Source organism: Monodon monoceros, unplaced genomic scaffold (genome assembly GCF_005190385.1).
Source record: "Monodon monoceros isolate NGI ecotype Baffin Bay Population unplaced genomic scaffold, NGI_Narwhal_1 Super_Scaffold_4, whole genome shotgun sequence".
Taxonomy (NCBI): domain Eukaryota; kingdom Metazoa; phylum Chordata; class Mammalia; order Artiodactyla; family Monodontidae; genus Monodon; species Monodon monoceros.
In genome coordinates this window covers 56,058,431-56,075,989 of record NW_021703781.1, presented here as the reverse complement: position 1 = coordinate 56,075,989, position 17,559 = coordinate 56,058,431, and the positions used below count along the sequence as shown (strand labels likewise).

The following is a 17,559-nucleotide window of genomic DNA, read 5'->3' as shown; positions in this document are numbered from 1 at the left end:
TTTCTCCAGCTCCCAGATGTTAATGAGCTGATCTCAGTGTTAAATACATTTTTGAAAATGAACCCCTATATAATCATCAACAAAGTAGGACTGTTCCCAAGGGTGGTCTTAATATGCTGGGGAAGCCATCAGGGTTAAGCCCCCATAAGGGTCTTTTTGCCAAACCAAGCTAGCTCCCCGAGCCCTGTTTCTTCCTTACTTGCCAGGACCTACCCATTCAGCTGGGTTCTTTTCTTTCCCACTCTGGGGATTCTCTTCCTGAACTGGGAGCCGTAGAAGCCTTGCAGCTGGTACTACCTCATGCCTCCTTTCTTTTTTCTACAAACTGCAAGAGCCTCAGGCTGCTTCCTACCCATTCAATCTCTGGGGGTCCTCACGCCTCTAGACTGGATGCTGAGTGAGGCACCAGCTCTCCTCACACCTCTTTGCCCCCCCCATTAAGATCTCCCTAAAGACAATTGCAGGGTACCTTTTCCTTTCAAAGCTTTTACAGTTGGTCACTATGTGGAAGGAGGCCCGAAGTCTGAGGAAGGTTTGAAAATTTCAGAAACCTGGGAAACTTCTGCCAACCCTCATCCATGGAATGAAAGGGCAGCCAGCCTCTCCACTTAGATCTGGCCTGAAGACACCAACCAGGACAACCATTCATGTTCCCCTTTACCTCTGTATGGCTACATTTGAGCACCTCCCAGTTGGCTTTTCTCACCTCTGTATTTCCTCAGCCTCATGCAGGAATAGCCCCTTTATGGAATGATTTTTTAGGAGAGTCACCAAAGAAGTCCCAGTAGGGCCAACTCCTAATCCCCCCTTTCCTAGAATTAGTTGCATGGATTTGGGGTTAGAGAAAGTTGGAACCCCAGTAGGGGACCCACAGTCTCTCCATGGTATTCCAGAAAGAGTGGATAAGAGGGCACAGACATTGTGGCATATATGGGATGGGTACCCCCCAGCTCCAGATCCTTCTTTTGTACTACCACTCCATTTCCACCACCTCACCCAGATGTGAATACCCAAGTGGAGGATATTGGGATATCAACAGAGCTTATAATACAGAAGATTTGTTGAATTCAACCTGTTAAGAATTTCAGTGTATTGATGGACTCAGTGGGTTTGTCCACTGAGTGGTCAATACACATAAGCTGAGAATCCATTACTTTGAGAGATGGATGTGAGAGATGTGAGGAATGAAAAGAGATGACCAGAGCTTGACAGGATTGTGATGGGGAATTGAAGCTGGGCACAGTGATGGGAGAGGCAGGGCAGAGTTGACGGACTGACAACTGCTCCCTCTTTTTTTTTTTTTTGCTGAGTTTTATGGTCTTATTAACACAAACAAAATGTGTGCATGAGCTGTCTGTTCATTTTCTTCGCTGCACAGCCTGGCATTGGGATTGGTGACTCTGATGGCCAGCTGGGCTGCTCTCTCCACAATGGCTTTGTGGTTCTTGGAGGAGACGTTGTGAGCAATCTCATCATAGTAAGATTTGTTGCACATCAGCAGCACTTCAAGCTCCTTGACCTTGTGGACCAGGAACTTCCCAAAGCCGCTGGGCAGCATGTGCTTTGTTTTCTTGTTGCCCCCATAACCTATGTTGGGCATCAAGATCTGGCCCTTGAATCTCCTGTGCACTCTACTGTCAATGCCTCTGGGTTTCTGCCAGTTCTGCTTAATTTTGACGTATCAGTCTGACTGGTGCCAGATGAACTTCTTGGTCCTCTTTCTGATAATCTTGGGCTTTGTGAGGGGTCTGAGGGTGGCCATGACGCCTAGTAGGAGATGGCTGCCACCTCCACAGGCAGTGCTGAGGAGAAGAGCTCCCTCTTGTTTTCTTGATGGCTCCTCAGCCGTTCCCACATACATGACCCCTTGGACCTCTGCTTCCAAAAAACTATTCATAGGGGAAGAAATGGGTTAACCACAGATTCTCCTCCTGGCTTTCCCTCATGCCAAGCAAATGAGCCCTCTTTGAGTTAAGGGTCTGACTGATATAATTAAGGGGATGATGGACAAGGCTAACAAAATTGACACAGAATCAAGAGCCTACTCCCAGGTCCAGTTAAGTTTGTCATTAAAACAAAAAACACACCTCTTCAGGGTCTCAGTAGCGAGATCTGGGACCAGCTGGGAAGGTGCTGCTGTCTACAAGGAGAAACTATATCTTTTATTGGAGAAACTACAAAGGTTTAGGAAATCCAACCAGTGTTCCCCACTCTGTTTTTCTGACTCTTCTTCTCTGGTTTGATCCCTCTTGGCCATCCACTTCCAAACTTTCTACTCTGGAGCCATTCCATTCCTCTCTTTTGAAGCAGCCATTCCCTTATACCCCATAAAGCCCACCTTATGTTTTCTTCCCCAACATTTACAGGGGAGACCTACTTGCTGGGGAACTCACTAGGGCCTGACCAGTTGGTGGAGGGAGGAAGTGGGTCACTGATGTGTCCATCCTCCCTCTCCTAGGCTTCCCATGAATCACCTCTTGCCCATACTGACCCTCCACTATCCCCAAAGGGCTATGAGAACAATGAACCAATCTAGTCAGTGATGAGCAGTCACTTGGTTTCCCCTCTGGATAACTCTCCAGTGATATCCAGGTCAGTGTCCCCCCTGCCTTGGCCCAGGACACTGACCTGGCTATGCTTGGGTCCCCTCTGCCTCTATACCTCCAATCAGCCTTCCCTTTCCTTCCCCCACTGTAGCCTTCCCACGTCCAGCATCACGGCTCTGTGGGAAGGGCTCTATGCTGGGGAAGGCTCTATGCTGGGGAGGCTCTGCCCCCCAGTTCTGAGGCTCTAGGCTCCTCCTAGAGCCTGTGTGGGGTGGTTAAGGGTGGGACAATGCCCACTTCTCCCTGGTACAAAACAAAAATAATAGAGACTTTGATAAGACTGCATGTCACCTTGGAATCTGAGTGGCCGCCAAAGCCTGAGGACTTGACACCTATGAAAGACCTGGACAGTCTGCCCCTCCAGAACCTTTAGCTCAGCGAGGCCCAAATGAGGTGGACTGACCTCATTCTTGGTGCAGGCCACACCCCCTCCCCCTTCCTCAGCTCTTCACAGCTCCTTCCTTTTTCCTTCATTTCTCAGATAATGGAAAGCTCTAGGAGACCAAATCTAGATGAGCTGTCCCACTGGCTCTACGCTCTGGCTATAATTCTGGTGAGAGGCCCCAAGGGACCCCTCTCTGCTCTGTCCTCCATCCTCCAGCAATCACACTTGAGAGCGTCCTCTGCTCTCCAGAGTGAGAGCATTTCCCTGCCTCCCCCAGGTCCCTCTTCCCGTTCCCATCTGTCTGTCTCCTCTCTTCTCCTGGTCCAACCTCATCCTCTTACTCATCTCTCTGCCTCCGTCTTTCCTCACCTTTGTTCTTGCTCCTGTGTAGCGACCTTTGGAGCCAGGCCCGGGCTCTCCCTCTGGGAAGTAGAGGAGAAAACACTGCAAGGCTTCTACCTACAACTGGTGAGTGACCCTGGTCACTCAGCCCTGACCTCACAGCCTGATTCAGCCTCCCTCCCCACCTGAATTTTTGTTTACCAGCAGAAATGGGGACGCATGCAGTAATAGTGTAAGCAGTTTACAATTCACACAGTCCATTAGCCTTGAAATTGTGATTCTCAAAAAGTTTTATATTTAGGAAGATTCACCTTCATTTCACATTTTGTGCATAAAGTGAGACTATTGATTTTGAATAAAGCCCAGCATCTTATTCCTATATTTCAAATTCATGTAAAATATGACCTCACTGTGCCTTCCCAGAAATCTCTGCTGTGCCCTCGACTTCCTCCTCAGTTGGCTCAAATTATCCAGATCAGTCTGGTAGCTAGGGCAGGGTTCCAACCCTGGAGAGGAAGCATCCTGGCAGCTCAGGTCCCTCTTTCTTCTGGGTGATACTGTCCTAGTACAAGACCAGGGCCACTTTGCCTCCCCTTGATTTGCTCCCTGAGTTCTACCCTGACCTCTTCCTCTCCTCCTCTCTTGCCCTCAGAGAACCTTAATTTACCACCTTCAAAGGCTTCTTCAGTCTTAGTCAAGAAATGGGCAAGTGTGTGCTTGTTTAAGGGTAATGGTGGAGCTGGCGGTGATGACAGTAACCACCAGGGGGAGCCTGTGCCTAAGAAGAGATTGAGTGGGGCCCTGGGGAGCCACTCTGAGAATTTTTCTTCCTTTCTTCCAGGGCAGTAAGGGTGCCAGGCATTCCAGCCTGAGGGGGCTCCCTCTGGAGCTGGGGGTCTAGAGCTGCACCCTCCCCACTCTCCAACTTCCTCTCTTTCCCTGACCACCAAGGGGAAGTGTGAACCAAGTTCTGGTACATTTGTACAGTGTGGAACACTTCCTAAGGACAAGTTCCCTTGATGGCTGGGTCAGGGTATGGGGGGAAAGCAGAGTGGTTTGGATACAGCTCACTCTGGCCACCAGTTTCCTACAGGAGAAAGGGGTGGGCTTTGATCTCTGGCCTTTGTGGGTTGGGGAAGACTTGGGTTGCTGTGGTCTTTTTTTTAAAATTATTTTTGTCTGTGTTGGGTCTTCGTTGCTGTACGCAGGCTTTCTCTAGTTTCGGAGAGTGGGGGCTACATTTCTTTGAGGTGCGCGGGCTTCTCTTTGCGGTGGCTTCTCTTGTTGCGGAGCACAGGCTTTAGGTGCGCGGGCTTAGTAGTTATGGCTCGTGGGCTTAGTTGCTCCGCGGCATGTGGGATCTTCCTGGACCAGGGCTCGAACCCGTGTCTACTGCATTGGCAGGAGGATTCTTAACTACTGCGCCACCAGGGAAGTCCTGGGTTGCTGTAGTCTTGTGTTCCAGTCGTTGGGTGGCATGGAAACCGTGGTCTGTGTCTAAACAGTGAATCTCCTGGTGAGGGAAGGGAATATGGGTGGGCAGTAGGGAGATGAAAAAGGGAGGATTGGGCTCCATGGCCATATAGGCAGGTAGAGGAGCCTCAGGATTTGCTTCCTCTCCTTTGCCCAGACTGCATTCTGGTCTTGTGTAGCTTAGCTTCACCTTCAAGCTTTCCAGAGACTACTACCAAGTGAACTTGAGAGTAGTATGCTCCAAAGATGAGGCATACCTGTGGAAATGCACCTACCCAGGGACCTCAGGCCTTCCTACCACCTCCTGCCCAGGGACTTTGGACCTGGGATCTTGTCCACTGCTCAAAACCTTCAGCCCCAGAACTTCGCCCTTTACCCAGGCACCCAAGATCAAGGACCTCAGAGCTCCCAGATCTCCCATATCCCCAGGTCCCAACATCCTGTCTAGGGACCCTCTCTACTTTCTGATCCTAGAATACTCCCTGCCAACCAAAGACCTCAGACTTGGGATCTCCACTCACCTATTTGGAGCCCTCTGACTCTGGAAGACCACACTGGGCCAGCTCTCTGATGGTCCTCTCACACACTCCACCAGAACCCAGTCACACAATGATATCTATATCCCCGAGCTGTTCTCCAAAGTCCTGAGACAGGGTTGGGGGTCACTTTACCCTCCTCACTGGAGCTGGAGCATGAGCAAGGACAAGAGCAATCAAGCACCAAGTCTGTAACAGCAGGTGAAAGTTCCCATCTAAGCTCACCTGCTCTACTCAGAGCTGCCAGGCTGGGTGGCTCCCCTACTTGTAGGTGGCCCTGAGGAAATTCCTTGAGCCAAACAAGTCCAAGGAAAAACCTGGCCCCCTTCTTTTGCCCATGCCCCCAGAGACCCACTGAGTACAATTCTTTTCCCTCCAAGCACAGAAAGAGGCCCAAGCCAATCTCAGGCTGAGAAGAAACAACAATGAGGAACTTCCCTGGCTGTCCAGTGATTGGGACTCTGCGCTTCCAATGCAGGGGGCGCGGGTTTGATCCCTGGTCAGGGAATTAAGATCCCACAAGCCACCCGGAGTGGCCAAAAAAGAAAACCCAAAAAACAACAACCATGATTCAGCAGGATCATGAACAGGAAACAGATTCCTGCTTTTGTCCATCCCCAGCTTCCCACAGAGGGGCCATAATGGGCCCAGCCTCCAGACTAAAGAGGAGGATGAACCCCACCCAAACTAGGGCTGAGGTAGAGGCCAAGGGATGACCTGTCCCTAGTTCTGGGCCTCTGGGAGGAGCAGAAGCTTAAGGGTCAGTAGCTTGACTCCTGATATTGGTAGACAACCTGTCTTAAGGGCCAGGACAACAGCCATCCAAATTCTGGATGAGGTCAAGGTACCATCCTTAGACTTTCATGAGGCCGAGGAGTAACACAAGCCCTGTATAAACCTGAGGTGCTGCCCCCTTCCTCGAGACTGAGGAACTGTCCCTAGTCCCATATGAGCCTAAAGGGCCACCTTAAGTCCAGGATGAGGCTGAGCAGAACCCAAGCTGCAGGTCCTAGCTGAGGGCAAAGCTAAGTGGTAGTCCTTACCTTGGGCCCAAGCCTTGGACAAGGGATACCTGGGGGCCCAGGGTGATGCTGAGGAGCAGCACCCAGAGTCCTACCCTAAGCCCAGAACCAGCCTGAGGGGTCACTTGGGTAGAAGTGGGCAGAGGGCCTAGGCCTCTTCAAAGGTGGTCCTGCTGACTAAATCCAGATGAACAGAAATATGTTCTGGAGACGCTCTTTTTTCTTAGTTTTGGGAGTTAGCCTCCAAGCAACCCTCCTCCAGTGACTCTTGTTGCTAAGCCAGAGGGCTCTGCAGGTAGCTCTCCTGTCTGTGGTAAATCTTCCCCTTATCCAGTGGCTGCTCCAGAAATCCTGGGGGAGACAAGCATGGGCTCAGGGCCAGCACAGTTCCTACTCAGGAACAGAAGAGTCTTGGGGAAAGGAAGTGTGTACCTCTGCAGATCCCCCTCCTCACAACAGGCTAGAGAAGCTAGCATTGAGCCAGGAATGAGAAGTGCTTCAAGCCCAAGCCGGTAGTAGCTATTGGGCTGTACAGTGAAGTGGTTCAAATCTTAGAGCTACTACTTTCTAGCTGACTGACCTTGGTCAAGTAATCTTTCTAAATCTCTGTTTCCTCACCCGTAAAATGGAGATAATATTAGTACTTTCAGGATGGGGTTATTAGAAACATTAAAAGAGGGACTATTTAAAGACTAACAGAGTGACTGGTATACTTTAAATGCTCATAAATGTTAATTATTTTCATTATTGGAAGTGGTCACTTCAGCCAACAGATTCAGATTTAACCACTCCCTCTATAACCAACTCTATGAGGCCCTCAGCTATTGAAAAACACACCAACCGTGTATGCATTTCTGGAGTGTCTTCCAACACCAACCATCAATTTTCTGTGGACATCAATTGGGTGTCCTACAAGTCAACTCAATTCTGATACTAACTACCTTGAGTTAGCACAGATCCCACAGGTTAAGGGCTCAATCCCACAAGACTGCCCTCACTTCAAACGCCAGTCACAAGTCACTGGTACTTCTGATCAGCTGGCTATAAATTGGGAGTTCCCATGCTATAAATTGGTTTGATAATTTGCTAGAATGGCTAACAGAACCCAGGGAAATACTTATGTTTACCAGTTTATTAAAGGATACAACAGTCAGAAGGAAGAGACGCATAGGGCAAGGCATGGTGTGAGGGGTGTGCATGGGGATTCCATGCCCTCTCTGGGTGCACCAGCACCTTAATGTGTTCACCAAGCCAGAAGCTCATCAAATTTCCCTGTTCAGGAGCTTTTGTAGAGCTGTCTCTAGCCCCACTCCCCTCCCAGGAGGTTGAGGATGGAGCTGAAAGTTCCAACCCTTTCATCACTCGGGTCTTTCTGGTGACCAGCCCCATCCTGACGCTAGGGGTCCCCACTTTAAGTTACCTCATTAATGTAAATGCAGGTTTGGTCTAAAGGGGCTTGTTATAACAAAGACATTTTTTTTTTTTTTTAATTTAATTTAATTTTATTTTTATACAGCAAGCTCATGGACTGTTAAATTTTTCCAACACAAAGCATAGGGAGCTGGAATAAGTCCCACCACCTCAAAGAGTTTCCCTATTTAATTTGTTTTAATATTTCTTGTAGGCAACTTTTTTCTGTTGAAAATGAAAACTTTGACCTTTGGGAAGTAAAAATTCAAAACTTAAAAAATATTTGGATATAATATGAACTAAATCTCCAGTTTAAATCTGAAATTTTCTGGTAATTTTTTTTAGCTTTTTCTCTCCCCCTGCATCTGTGTTCATTTTTATGATAAAGCACACCTTAATTTATCTAATAAATATGTTCCCAAAATAGGAATCAGATCATATTTAAAATGTAGTGAGGATTTGCTGTTTAAATGGCTTCTACTGTAAATTTATTTGCAGTGTAAGTTATTTGACCTTAATTTATCTTTGAGGTATGCTTGGATTTTAATCTATTAGGTTTGTCTAAATCAAGGCACATCAATTAACCATTGGATCTATTCCTGTTTATTACTCTCATAAAATCTAAAGCTATCACTTTGAAATTTAAAATCCAGAATCTCCTGTGGTTAGCACCATTACTACTACCAGCAATGTAGTTTTTCTTTGAATTTTATTTTATACAGCAGGTTATTAGTTATCTATTTTATACATATTAGTGTATATGTGTCAATCCCAATCTCCCAATTCATCCCCCCGACCCCTACCCCCCCGCCAGTTTCCCCCCTTGGTGTCCATACGTTATAACAAAGATATTTCTATCACTCAGGAAATTCCAAGTGTTTTAGGAGCTTTGCGCCAAGACAGAAACCTGAGGATAAAGACCAAACATATTTATTATACACACACACACATATATATATAAATTGCTCCAGAAGAGAGAATAGTATTGTGAGTATTGCACACACAGGTCCCCACTCTGGCCCCCTCCAACTCCTAGACACCTTTCCCTGATCACTGTGTCCTAGAAACAATTTTCAGCCTGTGTCAGTCACACAGAGGCCCTGTCCAGATGGTGCCCATGCCTCCAGGCCTGGGTGGTCTGATGCCTGGAGGGCTGACATAGGTCCCCGAGGTGGGGTAGGGGGTGGAGTGCCTGGGTCCCATAGAATGTCCTCATATTGGCTTAGAACTGGGCCAGAGGGTCGTCCTTGAGTCCCAGTCTGCTCCAGCAGGGCTCTGAGCAAGCCCACAGTGAGAGGGGGCTCTGCCCCAGGCTCAGGGAATGGGGCAGGGGGCTCCAACTCATCTGGGAGGTGTGTCTGCAGTAGAAGCAGGAGCTCAGTTGGAGCTAGGTCTGGTGGGCACAGGCGGCAAAGGAGGGGGAGGTGAGCATCAAGCCGGCGGTGCCGGGCAAATTCGGCCAATAGCAGTTTGAAGATCTCACTTCGAAGCAGGGGGCTGGAGGAGCTGAGGGCCAAGCCAGCCTCTAGAGCCCGCTCCCACTCTTCCTTTTGCACCAGCTGCCCCACAGCTTGGAGCACAGCTTTGGGCCGCCCACTGCCCAAGAGCAGGTCTAGCTCCAGTGCTTCAGGCCTAGTCCCCTCCTCACCTAGCACTTCCAGGGCTCGGCGATAGAGGGGCAGCCCTGGGCCCCCTGATCCCCAGCCAGGCCCGCCCTGCTGCTGTGCCAGCTCCACAAAGGGTGGCAGCCATCGTGGCTCCAGCCGGCAGAGGCATCGGCACAGGAGTTCAAAGAGGGGCAGTATCCCACTGGGTGGCTCCTTTCCACCTGTTGTAACACCCAGTACCTTCTTCCACACATCAGGGGGAGCTTGGGACCTCAGCCTGCCATTCCCATCTGGCTGGAGCTGCAGGGCCCTGAGGATGGCACCCCAGGCCGCTGTAGGGAGGGCTTGGAAAACGGTGTTGAGCTGGGCCAGCTGGTCTCCCATCAACTCAGTCCTCAGCAGCCGTGCCACTTCGTGCTCTGCCAGCTCAGTCCAGCCAGCCTCCTCATCATCCCCAGCCACTAGCTGGGCTTTAAGATGCTCTAAGCCCCGGTAATCCCGAAGCTCGGCCCTCAGTGTGGTCAATAGTGTTGATGGGGACACGTGGCCCTGGAGGATGGAAGCCAGGGCCTGAGGTGCCCGGAATGTGCTGTTGTGTCTTAGTTCCTCTGGGGTGAGCCGGGCACCCCGCAGGCTCCGCCGCTGGTAGTACTCGCAGGCCTCCTCAAACACCAGATCTTCAGCTGAAGGCAGCTCAAGGCCTTGTGGGGCTTCCCAGCCTACTCGAAACAGACCCACAGCTGAAAGCAAACGAAGACCCCCTCGGGTCTCCAGCTCTTCCTCATTTTCCATGCCAGGGGCTGGGGGTTCCAGCAGATGTACTCGATCTGTACTTAGGACCTTCCTTTCTAGCAGCTGCCCACTGCCCATGTCCAGCAGTTCCAATGTGGAGCCCAGCACACAGGCCAGAGTGCCATGAAATGCGCCCAGTGCTGCAGACCCTGCCAGGCTGGCAGGTGCCTCCTGAAGGGTGCCAACAGCCCGGGTACCACCGTGGGGCTGCACCAGGCTCACAGTGCCCCTGAAGTCAAGCCACAGCAGGCCCTGGGGAGTTGGGGCCCAGGTGTGTACAGTTAATGGTTGCCTGGGGGACAGCAGCCCAGGAAGGCCTCGGAGCAGGGTCCTGAAGTCCCACGGGTCCCCTCCTCCAGGATTCAGGCTCTTACTGTGGGAGAGGCCAAGACATGGGGCAGCCACCACCACCTTGCCCTTGCTTGGGCTCCAGATGAGCAGAATGTGGCCCACGCCAGGCCAGGTGGTGGCAGTGGGCACCAGGAAGAGGTCCTTGCGGGAGGTCAGCAGCCCGAAACGGGGGCAGTTGTGCAGCAGGATGTGTGTACGGCCCAGGTTGGTGCCGGCCTCCCCGCTGGGCTCCAGGGTCCGGACGCACACACAGTGGCTGAAAGCCACTGCGGGAGGCCCTTCGCGGCCCTCAGCGCCAGCCTGACGCTCCTCGCACCACACCAGGCGGCCTCGGGGCGCCGCCACGGCCACCACACGGGCTCCACCGCCAGTACACAGCTCGGTGCTCTGCAGCAGCCGCCAGCCGGGCCCCACCCCCGTGCCCCACACCTCGGCTAGGCCACTCTCCCACACTAGGACTAGCGCCAGTCGTGCCGGCCACGGTAGGAAGAAGGCGTCTAGCGGTGAGGGCTGGCCAGCCGGCCAGGCACGTTCCAGTTCCGTGCCGGGTCCACGCACCGCGACCAGCAGTTGCGGGCCCGGTGCCCCCGGAGGTCGCAGCAGCAGCAGGTGGCGGCCATCCGGGCTGCAGCGAACTCGGACGGCTGGGTCCCCGGCCAACAACTCCCGGAGCCGGGCCGCGCCGCTGAAGTTGTTCAGGTCCGAGAGCAGGCGCAGAGTTCCCACACGCTTCATGGTGCCGCCCGCGCCGGTGCACGCCCAGGCCCGCCACCCCGTGGGGCGAGGCCCGGCTCTCGGTGCCGGGTTCCCAAGGGAGGTCAAGACTGGGGTTGAGACTTCCGCTCTTCTTTGATGAGGTGAGCCAAAGCCGGGCTGAGTCGGCCCCGCCCAGCCCGGCCCCGCCCCTCACGGCTAGCTTGCGACTGGAGCCGGTATACTCCCTGCCGGCACAACACCGCCCACCAGGGGCGGGGCCGCAGGAGCCTCGCGGGGGTGGAGCCGCGGAGCACACAATCGTCTCAGCGCTCCGACCTCGCGAGTCCTGGGGAAGCTCTCAGAGACGGGATGTAGGCCCGCTGCTTCAGGCCCCAGGAAACCGCAGAGCGGCGCAGAGTATGACTAAGGTATCTGGCTTCCAGCCCGCCCAGCATCCAACTACCAAGCCTTCCCTTCCCTCCACGCCTCGCTCTCTCATCCCAGTTTATTCATGAAATTTTTATTGAGCACCTACTAAGTGCTAGGCTCTGAGTAGACAACCCTGAACAAAAGAGAAAACCTCAACTTCAGGGAGGTGACAAACTAGTGGAAAAAATAATAATGGCTAGTACTTCCATAGCCCTTACTGTGTGACTCCCCCACCCCACCCCGCCTTTTAAAGATAAGGAAAATGAAGTACAGAGAGATAAAGTAAACTGACCAAGATCACACAGCTATTAAGCAGTAGAGATACAGGTGGGATTTCAACCACAGGCAATCTGGGTCCAGGGTCAATGCACCAAACCACTGTATCAACAGGTCACCCAAACTAACATTTTGCTAGAAAACAAAATGAACACATACTTTAATGGCACTGAGTCTGTGTGTAATCTCTTTAGCACCTACAAATTGATATGCAGGAGTCCTTTCCACCCCAGATTAACCTTCTCAGGTGCTGTGGTATTCCTCTCTCCTCCTCCAGTCCCTCCTTCATTAGCTTGCCCCTCCCTCCCTTTCCACGCAACTTCCCTGAGAACGGCATCCGTTTCTGTTTCATCATCCTCATTCTGTCCTCTTGCTCTCAGCATAGAAATACTCCCCAGTCTGTCCTGTCCTGGAAGTCACTCTTTCATTCTCATCTCCCCCAACCTTTACTCCTATCACTCCCTCTCCCTTTCATTTCACAGTCAAGTTTCTTGCAAAGATCTAGTATTTGTTGCCTCTACTTTCTCTCCTTCCATTCATTTCTCAAACCAATACTTACCCGAAGTAGATTTTCCTGAAGTCTTCAAGGCATTTTAATTTCCTTTTCTCTTTTGAGACATTTGACAACTTCCTTATTGAAAGTCTCTCCTGTAGTTTCCACAGCATCTTTCTCCTCTAATTCTCCTCTTTTTTAGATAGTGCTGTCTTCAGAACTTTTATTGCCATTGGTTCCTCTTTCTCCACCATCCTTTAAATGCTGGTTTTAAATTCCATTTGGGGCCCTTTTATCTTTTTTCTCCCCATATTATTAATATTTTTTTAGCCCTCTTCCTAGGCCATTTATTCCCTGCTCATGGCTTGAACCATTACCACTAGGACAATGGCTCCAAAATATTTATCTACACTCCAGAGATCTCTGTTGAGTTCCAATGAAGGTATCCAAATGTCTACTAAATATTTCTGCCTGGATGTCTCATAGACATTTCAGTCTCAACATGTCCTAAACATCATCTTCCTCCCCAGATTTGCTCCTCCTCCAGCTGTTCCTAGTTGCCATGGGATTTCTTTCATTGTTATAGCCTCACTTAAAAACACTACATTTAAAAAATTGAAGTATTGATTTACAGTATTGTGTAACACTACATATTTTTTGAGTATTTTTAGCCATATTTCTTTTTTTTAAGTTTATTTATTTTTGGCTGCATTGGGTCTTCATTGCTGCGCACGGGCCTTCTCTAGTTGCGGCGAGCAGGGGCTAATCTTCATTGTGGTGCACGGGCTTCTCATTGCGGTGACTTCTCTTGTTGTGGAGCACGGGCTCAAGGCACACGGGCTTCAGTAGTTGTGGCTCGTGGGCTCTAGAGCACAGGCGCAGTAGTTGTGGTGCACGGGCTTAGTTGCTCCGTGGCATGTGGGATCTTCCCAGACCAGGGCTCGAACCCACGTCCCCTGCATTGGCAGGTGGATTCTTAACCACTGTGCCACCAGGGAAGTCCCTTTAGCCATATTTCTGATGGATACACACGTGCATATTTCTGATGGTTACAAAAGCATGCATATATGTATATGCCACTGTATTTTTAATTTTTTCTTCCCGTTTTATTGAGACGTGATTGATGTACAGCATTGTATAAGTTTAAGGTGTACAGCACAATGATTTGACTTACATATTACCACAATGAATTTAGTGAATATCCATCATCTCATATTGATACAAAATTAAAGAAATAGAAAAAAAAATCTGTTTTCCTTCTGATGAGAACCCTTAGGATTTACAGCAGTGTTAATTATACTTATTGTGTTGTACATTATGTTGTATCCTCACTTTTAGAGTAGAGCCTGGCACAAAGAAAGACTTCAATAGATGTTTGGTGAAAGAATGAGTAAGCTTGAGTAGGCACATGTTTGTGTGTGTGATATCACTTAGGAACCTTTTAAGAGTTATAGAATAGTTACAGAAATATGGAAAAAAATGAAATTTACTAGAAGAACATTGGTGTGGGGAGGGTCACAGAAACTGCAGGAGACAGGAAGAACAGGCTTAGAAAATGTGCAGGAACCCAAACTCTCTGAAGACCAGGAAATAGGAAGCACAACTACTTTTCTGCAGGAACCATACAGCCAGGACACCACAGCCCCTGGTGCTGCATGACTTGGTCACTGCATTTGTGGACAGCACCTGTTATGAATGACTTGTGACCATCTTTTCATCTCTGCATCTCTTGATCAAGAGCTGAAGCCCTTGGAGGTTGCACCTAGTGGCCAAGCCCAGGTCACATGAGCTCACTTATCTTGGTTGCCCAGGGCCTGGTTTTCCATCAAGACTCTACCCAAAGGGGCTTCCCTGGTGGCGCAGTGGTTGAGAATCCGCCTGCCGATGCAGGGTACACGGGTTCGTGCCCCGGTCCGGGAAGATCCCCCATGCCGCGGAGCGGCTGGGCCCGTGAGCCATGGCCACTGAGCCTGCGCGTCCGGAGCCTGTGCTCCTCAACGGGAAAGGCCACAACAGTGAGAGGCCCGCGTACCAAAAAAAAAAAAAAAAGACTCTACCCAAAAGAAAAGGCCCCCAGAAAAGGAGGGGAAGGGCTCAGTGCTGGATAACCAAACCAATATAACATAGGCCTTTTATTATCCCCATTTTCCAGATAGGAAACTAAGGCTTAGAGAGCTCATTTAATTGTCCAAAGTCATACATCTAGTAGGTAGCCAGCCTGGGATTCATTTCCACAGTATCCCAGAGGTCGCGCTCTTACCTACTCAGTCTGTGGACTTATAAACTTACCCTCTGCTGAATCTGTATTTAATTCACTTCCCGCCAGTGTATTGTGTTTCTTCACCTTCACACTTTCGCCTTTCCTTTTCTTCTCTCCTCTAAGACTTAACTTCATCTTCATCTTCCCCCCAAAAGCCTCTGAAGATTGACAGGGAATTTTCCATTCTCTGAATTTTCAGGGCATTTACAGCTTGAGCTTTTCTAAGCTTACCTTCGATAATTCACTGTTTGATATTTAAAACATTTAATTGTATATCTATTTTTCTATCTATCATCTGTCTATCACTTTCTTACAATATAATCTCAGAATTGTAACTGTTTTTCTTTTTACTACTCCCAGAATTGGGTATTCAGTAGGTGCGCAACAAAGATGTGCTAAAAGGAAGTCAGGTATGGAAGGGGTTCTTTCAGCTGTACAGGAGGCTTCTAACTCATGTTCAGGAACAATAGTTCTTGGGGTTCACCTCAAGATGCCTTCCTATTACCACTTCTCACTTTTTATATCCTATTAGGGTACAACTTTTTACCACTAATCATGTTTTATGCCACTGTGTAAACAGACAAGAAAAATTAAAATTACCTGGGCTTTTGGGCTATTAAGACCTCTTTCCTGATAGATCTGGGTTTAAACTTTTCTTCACCTCTTACTAACTCTAGAACATTAAGCAAGCTGTTTAATCACTCAAAACCTTTTTTTTTTTTTTGATATCTGTGAGGTACCAACTTTATAAAGTCATTATAAGGAGACACATACACACACGCACACACTGCCCGGCATGTCTTTTTTTTTGGTTTTTTTTCCAGATTCTTTTTTTTTTTTTTTAATTTTATTTTCTGCATGTCTTTTTTTAATCTTCCATTTTGCCTGTGAGAAAACTGAGACTCAGAGAGGTAACTTGCCAAGTTGACACAGATTTACACGGTGCTTTGTACATGGCAGGCACACAATTACATATATGTTGATTGAATGAGTTTGTCTCCAATCTTTCACTTACAGAGTTGCAATAAAGAGCTTGGAACATATATCTTTCCAAACTTTGCCAGTGTTTTTAGAGGATATATTTACTGCTGGAAGTGGAATTGCCGATTTCAGGGTCTGCTATATTTAAAGAAACTGCTAATTCAACTTGCATCCAGTAGACTCTTGATACATGTTTCTTTTGCTAATTTCTTTCTCGTGGTGCATTTTGGGAGTCGTAGTCTTTGTGATGGTTGCTGGGAATCGTGGTCCGAGCCAGCCTCAGGCAGTCGGCGCGGGCGAACGTATCACGAGGCAGGCTTTAGGATCCTGCGGGGCACGGCGGGCCGGGGGAAGGGTCTGGGGAGGTCGGGAGCGCGTCCGTGAGCCCGGAGCAGCTGCGGCGTCGGTGGCGTCGGGAGCGAGCCGGTCCGGGAGCGGCGCGGGTGGTGGAGGAGGAGGCAGGGTAAGCGGCGCTCGGTAAGCGGCGCCGGCCCGGGCCGGTCTCCGAACCTGGCCAGCCTCTGCGGGTACTGCCATACTAGGCCTTGGCCCTGAGGCGGCCCTGGAGGCGGGGCCTGCGCTCGCTAGGGCACGACAGGGGTTATGGGGGGAGAGGGAGGGAGGGCAGCTGCTGAGGAGCGCAGAGGCTGCGTGCGGCGGAGCGGAGAGAGAAGCGGCTAGCTACTCCAGCTGCCGGTCCCTCTAACCCTCCAGTGCCGGTCACACGCCTCTCGCTCCGGGTCCCTGCTGGGCCCTCCTGGCAGCCGAGGCGCCGACCTTTGACCCAGCAAGAGGCTGACTCCGACCCCTCAGGCTACCTTGAAAGCTTTCCTCCCAGGTGTTTCCCACCCGAGTGGCCTTCTTCCCAGCCTGTTTCTGGGGTGAGGGCGTGGGGCAAGACCTCGGAGAAGGGCTAGAGGAAGCCCTGTCTGCCCGAAGTCATCAGGCGTCCCGGAAAGTCCCCGTCTCCTCTTTACAGTCTCTGATCGCCGGGCTTCAGCCCACCCTTTACATACAATCATTGAAGCTACCGTGTTTTCTCTGGTTACTCTGTGTGAACCTGGGAAACAAACCTGTTTCCAGGCAAGTGTAGGGAAGAAACAGGAGATAAAAACTGGTTCCCTGGGGAAGAACTATCAGAAACTGAGGAGTGCTGCCTTTCGACATGGGGAAGTAGAAACTTGGGCAGGCCCGAATAAATGTGGATCATCCGACCCTCCCCAATTCTTCCTCTCCAGAAAAAGTTTTGAGTTCAGTGAGAGCTGTTTCTTTGCTATTCTATACTCTCTCTGACTTTGTAAACCAGGGCAAATAGGATTTGTGTCCCTGCTCTTAATTTAGCACAAGTTAATTGGAATTATTTTGGGTGTACCTTCAGTTGGTCTTGTGTGCACAGTAGTTCCTATGTGAGGGCTTTTCCAGATATCAGATCAATCAGTCTAGAGAAAGGTGGATCCTTCTAGTTAGGATTGTGAAGGGGGACTCTCGTTCGTTCCTTAATGAATAGGGGAGCCTTTAACGTATTTTCATTGGATGTTTAGGCATTATAATTCCTATACTTGTTCGACATTTGAATAATAATAATAAAACCTCTTGAAAACTCAAAGCAGTGTTATGAAAGTTGGACTTTTACATAGAGCCAAGTTCAAGAATCCATACAATTTTGGGAAAATAACCAAATAACAAATTGATCCAGGATATGTGAGGGCACACAGTTTATTAAACACACATTTATTGAGCACTTGTTAAGTTTTCTTTTTAATGCATTTTTGGCCACACCGGGTCTTAGTTGCGGCATGTGGGATCTTCGTTGTGGCATGTGGCATCTTTCATTTTTTTTTTTTTTTTTTAAACATCTTTATTGGGGTATAATTGCTTTACAATGGTGTGTTAGTTTCTG

General features: G+C 49.6%; 2 protein-coding genes and 1 pseudogene across 5 annotated transcripts in view; 1 reads left to right on the top strand and 2 right to left on the bottom strand.

Annotated features, from left to right (window-relative positions):
• Positions 1-1,312: 1,312 nt before the first annotated feature.
• On the bottom strand, positions 1,313-1,762 carry LOC114908561 (annotated as a pseudogene).
• A 6,972-nt stretch (positions 1,763-8,734) lies between these two features.
• On the bottom strand, positions 8,735-11,436 carry HPS6 (HPS6 biogenesis of lysosomal organelles complex 2 subunit 3). Its single transcript, XM_029245737.1, has one exon. The coding sequence runs from the start codon at positions 11,257-11,259 to the stop codon at positions 8,848-8,850; it is 2,412 nt and encodes an 803-aa protein (XP_029101570.1). The 5' UTR covers positions 11,260-11,436; the 3' UTR covers positions 8,735-8,847.
• Positions 11,437-16,009: 4,573 nt separating this feature from the next.
• The window catches only part of ARMH3 (armadillo like helical domain containing 3), a 171,737-nt gene continuing 170,187 nt past the window's right edge, over positions 16,010-17,559 (top strand). For 3 of the 4 annotated variants that reach the window (XM_029245134.1, XM_029245135.1, XM_029245131.1), the window contains exon 1: positions 16,010-16,122. The gene's annotated coding sequence lies outside the window, so the exon portion shown is untranslated. Of the gene's footprint in view, positions 16,137-17,559 lie in introns of all 4 variants that reach the window. The other variant, XM_029245133.1, reaches the window with a different exon arrangement.

What these genes read in the sequence shown, in the direction of transcription:
- HPS6 (XM_029245737.1), bottom strand. Translation starts at nt 11,259, where the DNA reads ATGAAGCGTGTGGGAACTCTGCGCCTGCTCTCGGACCTGAACAACTTC.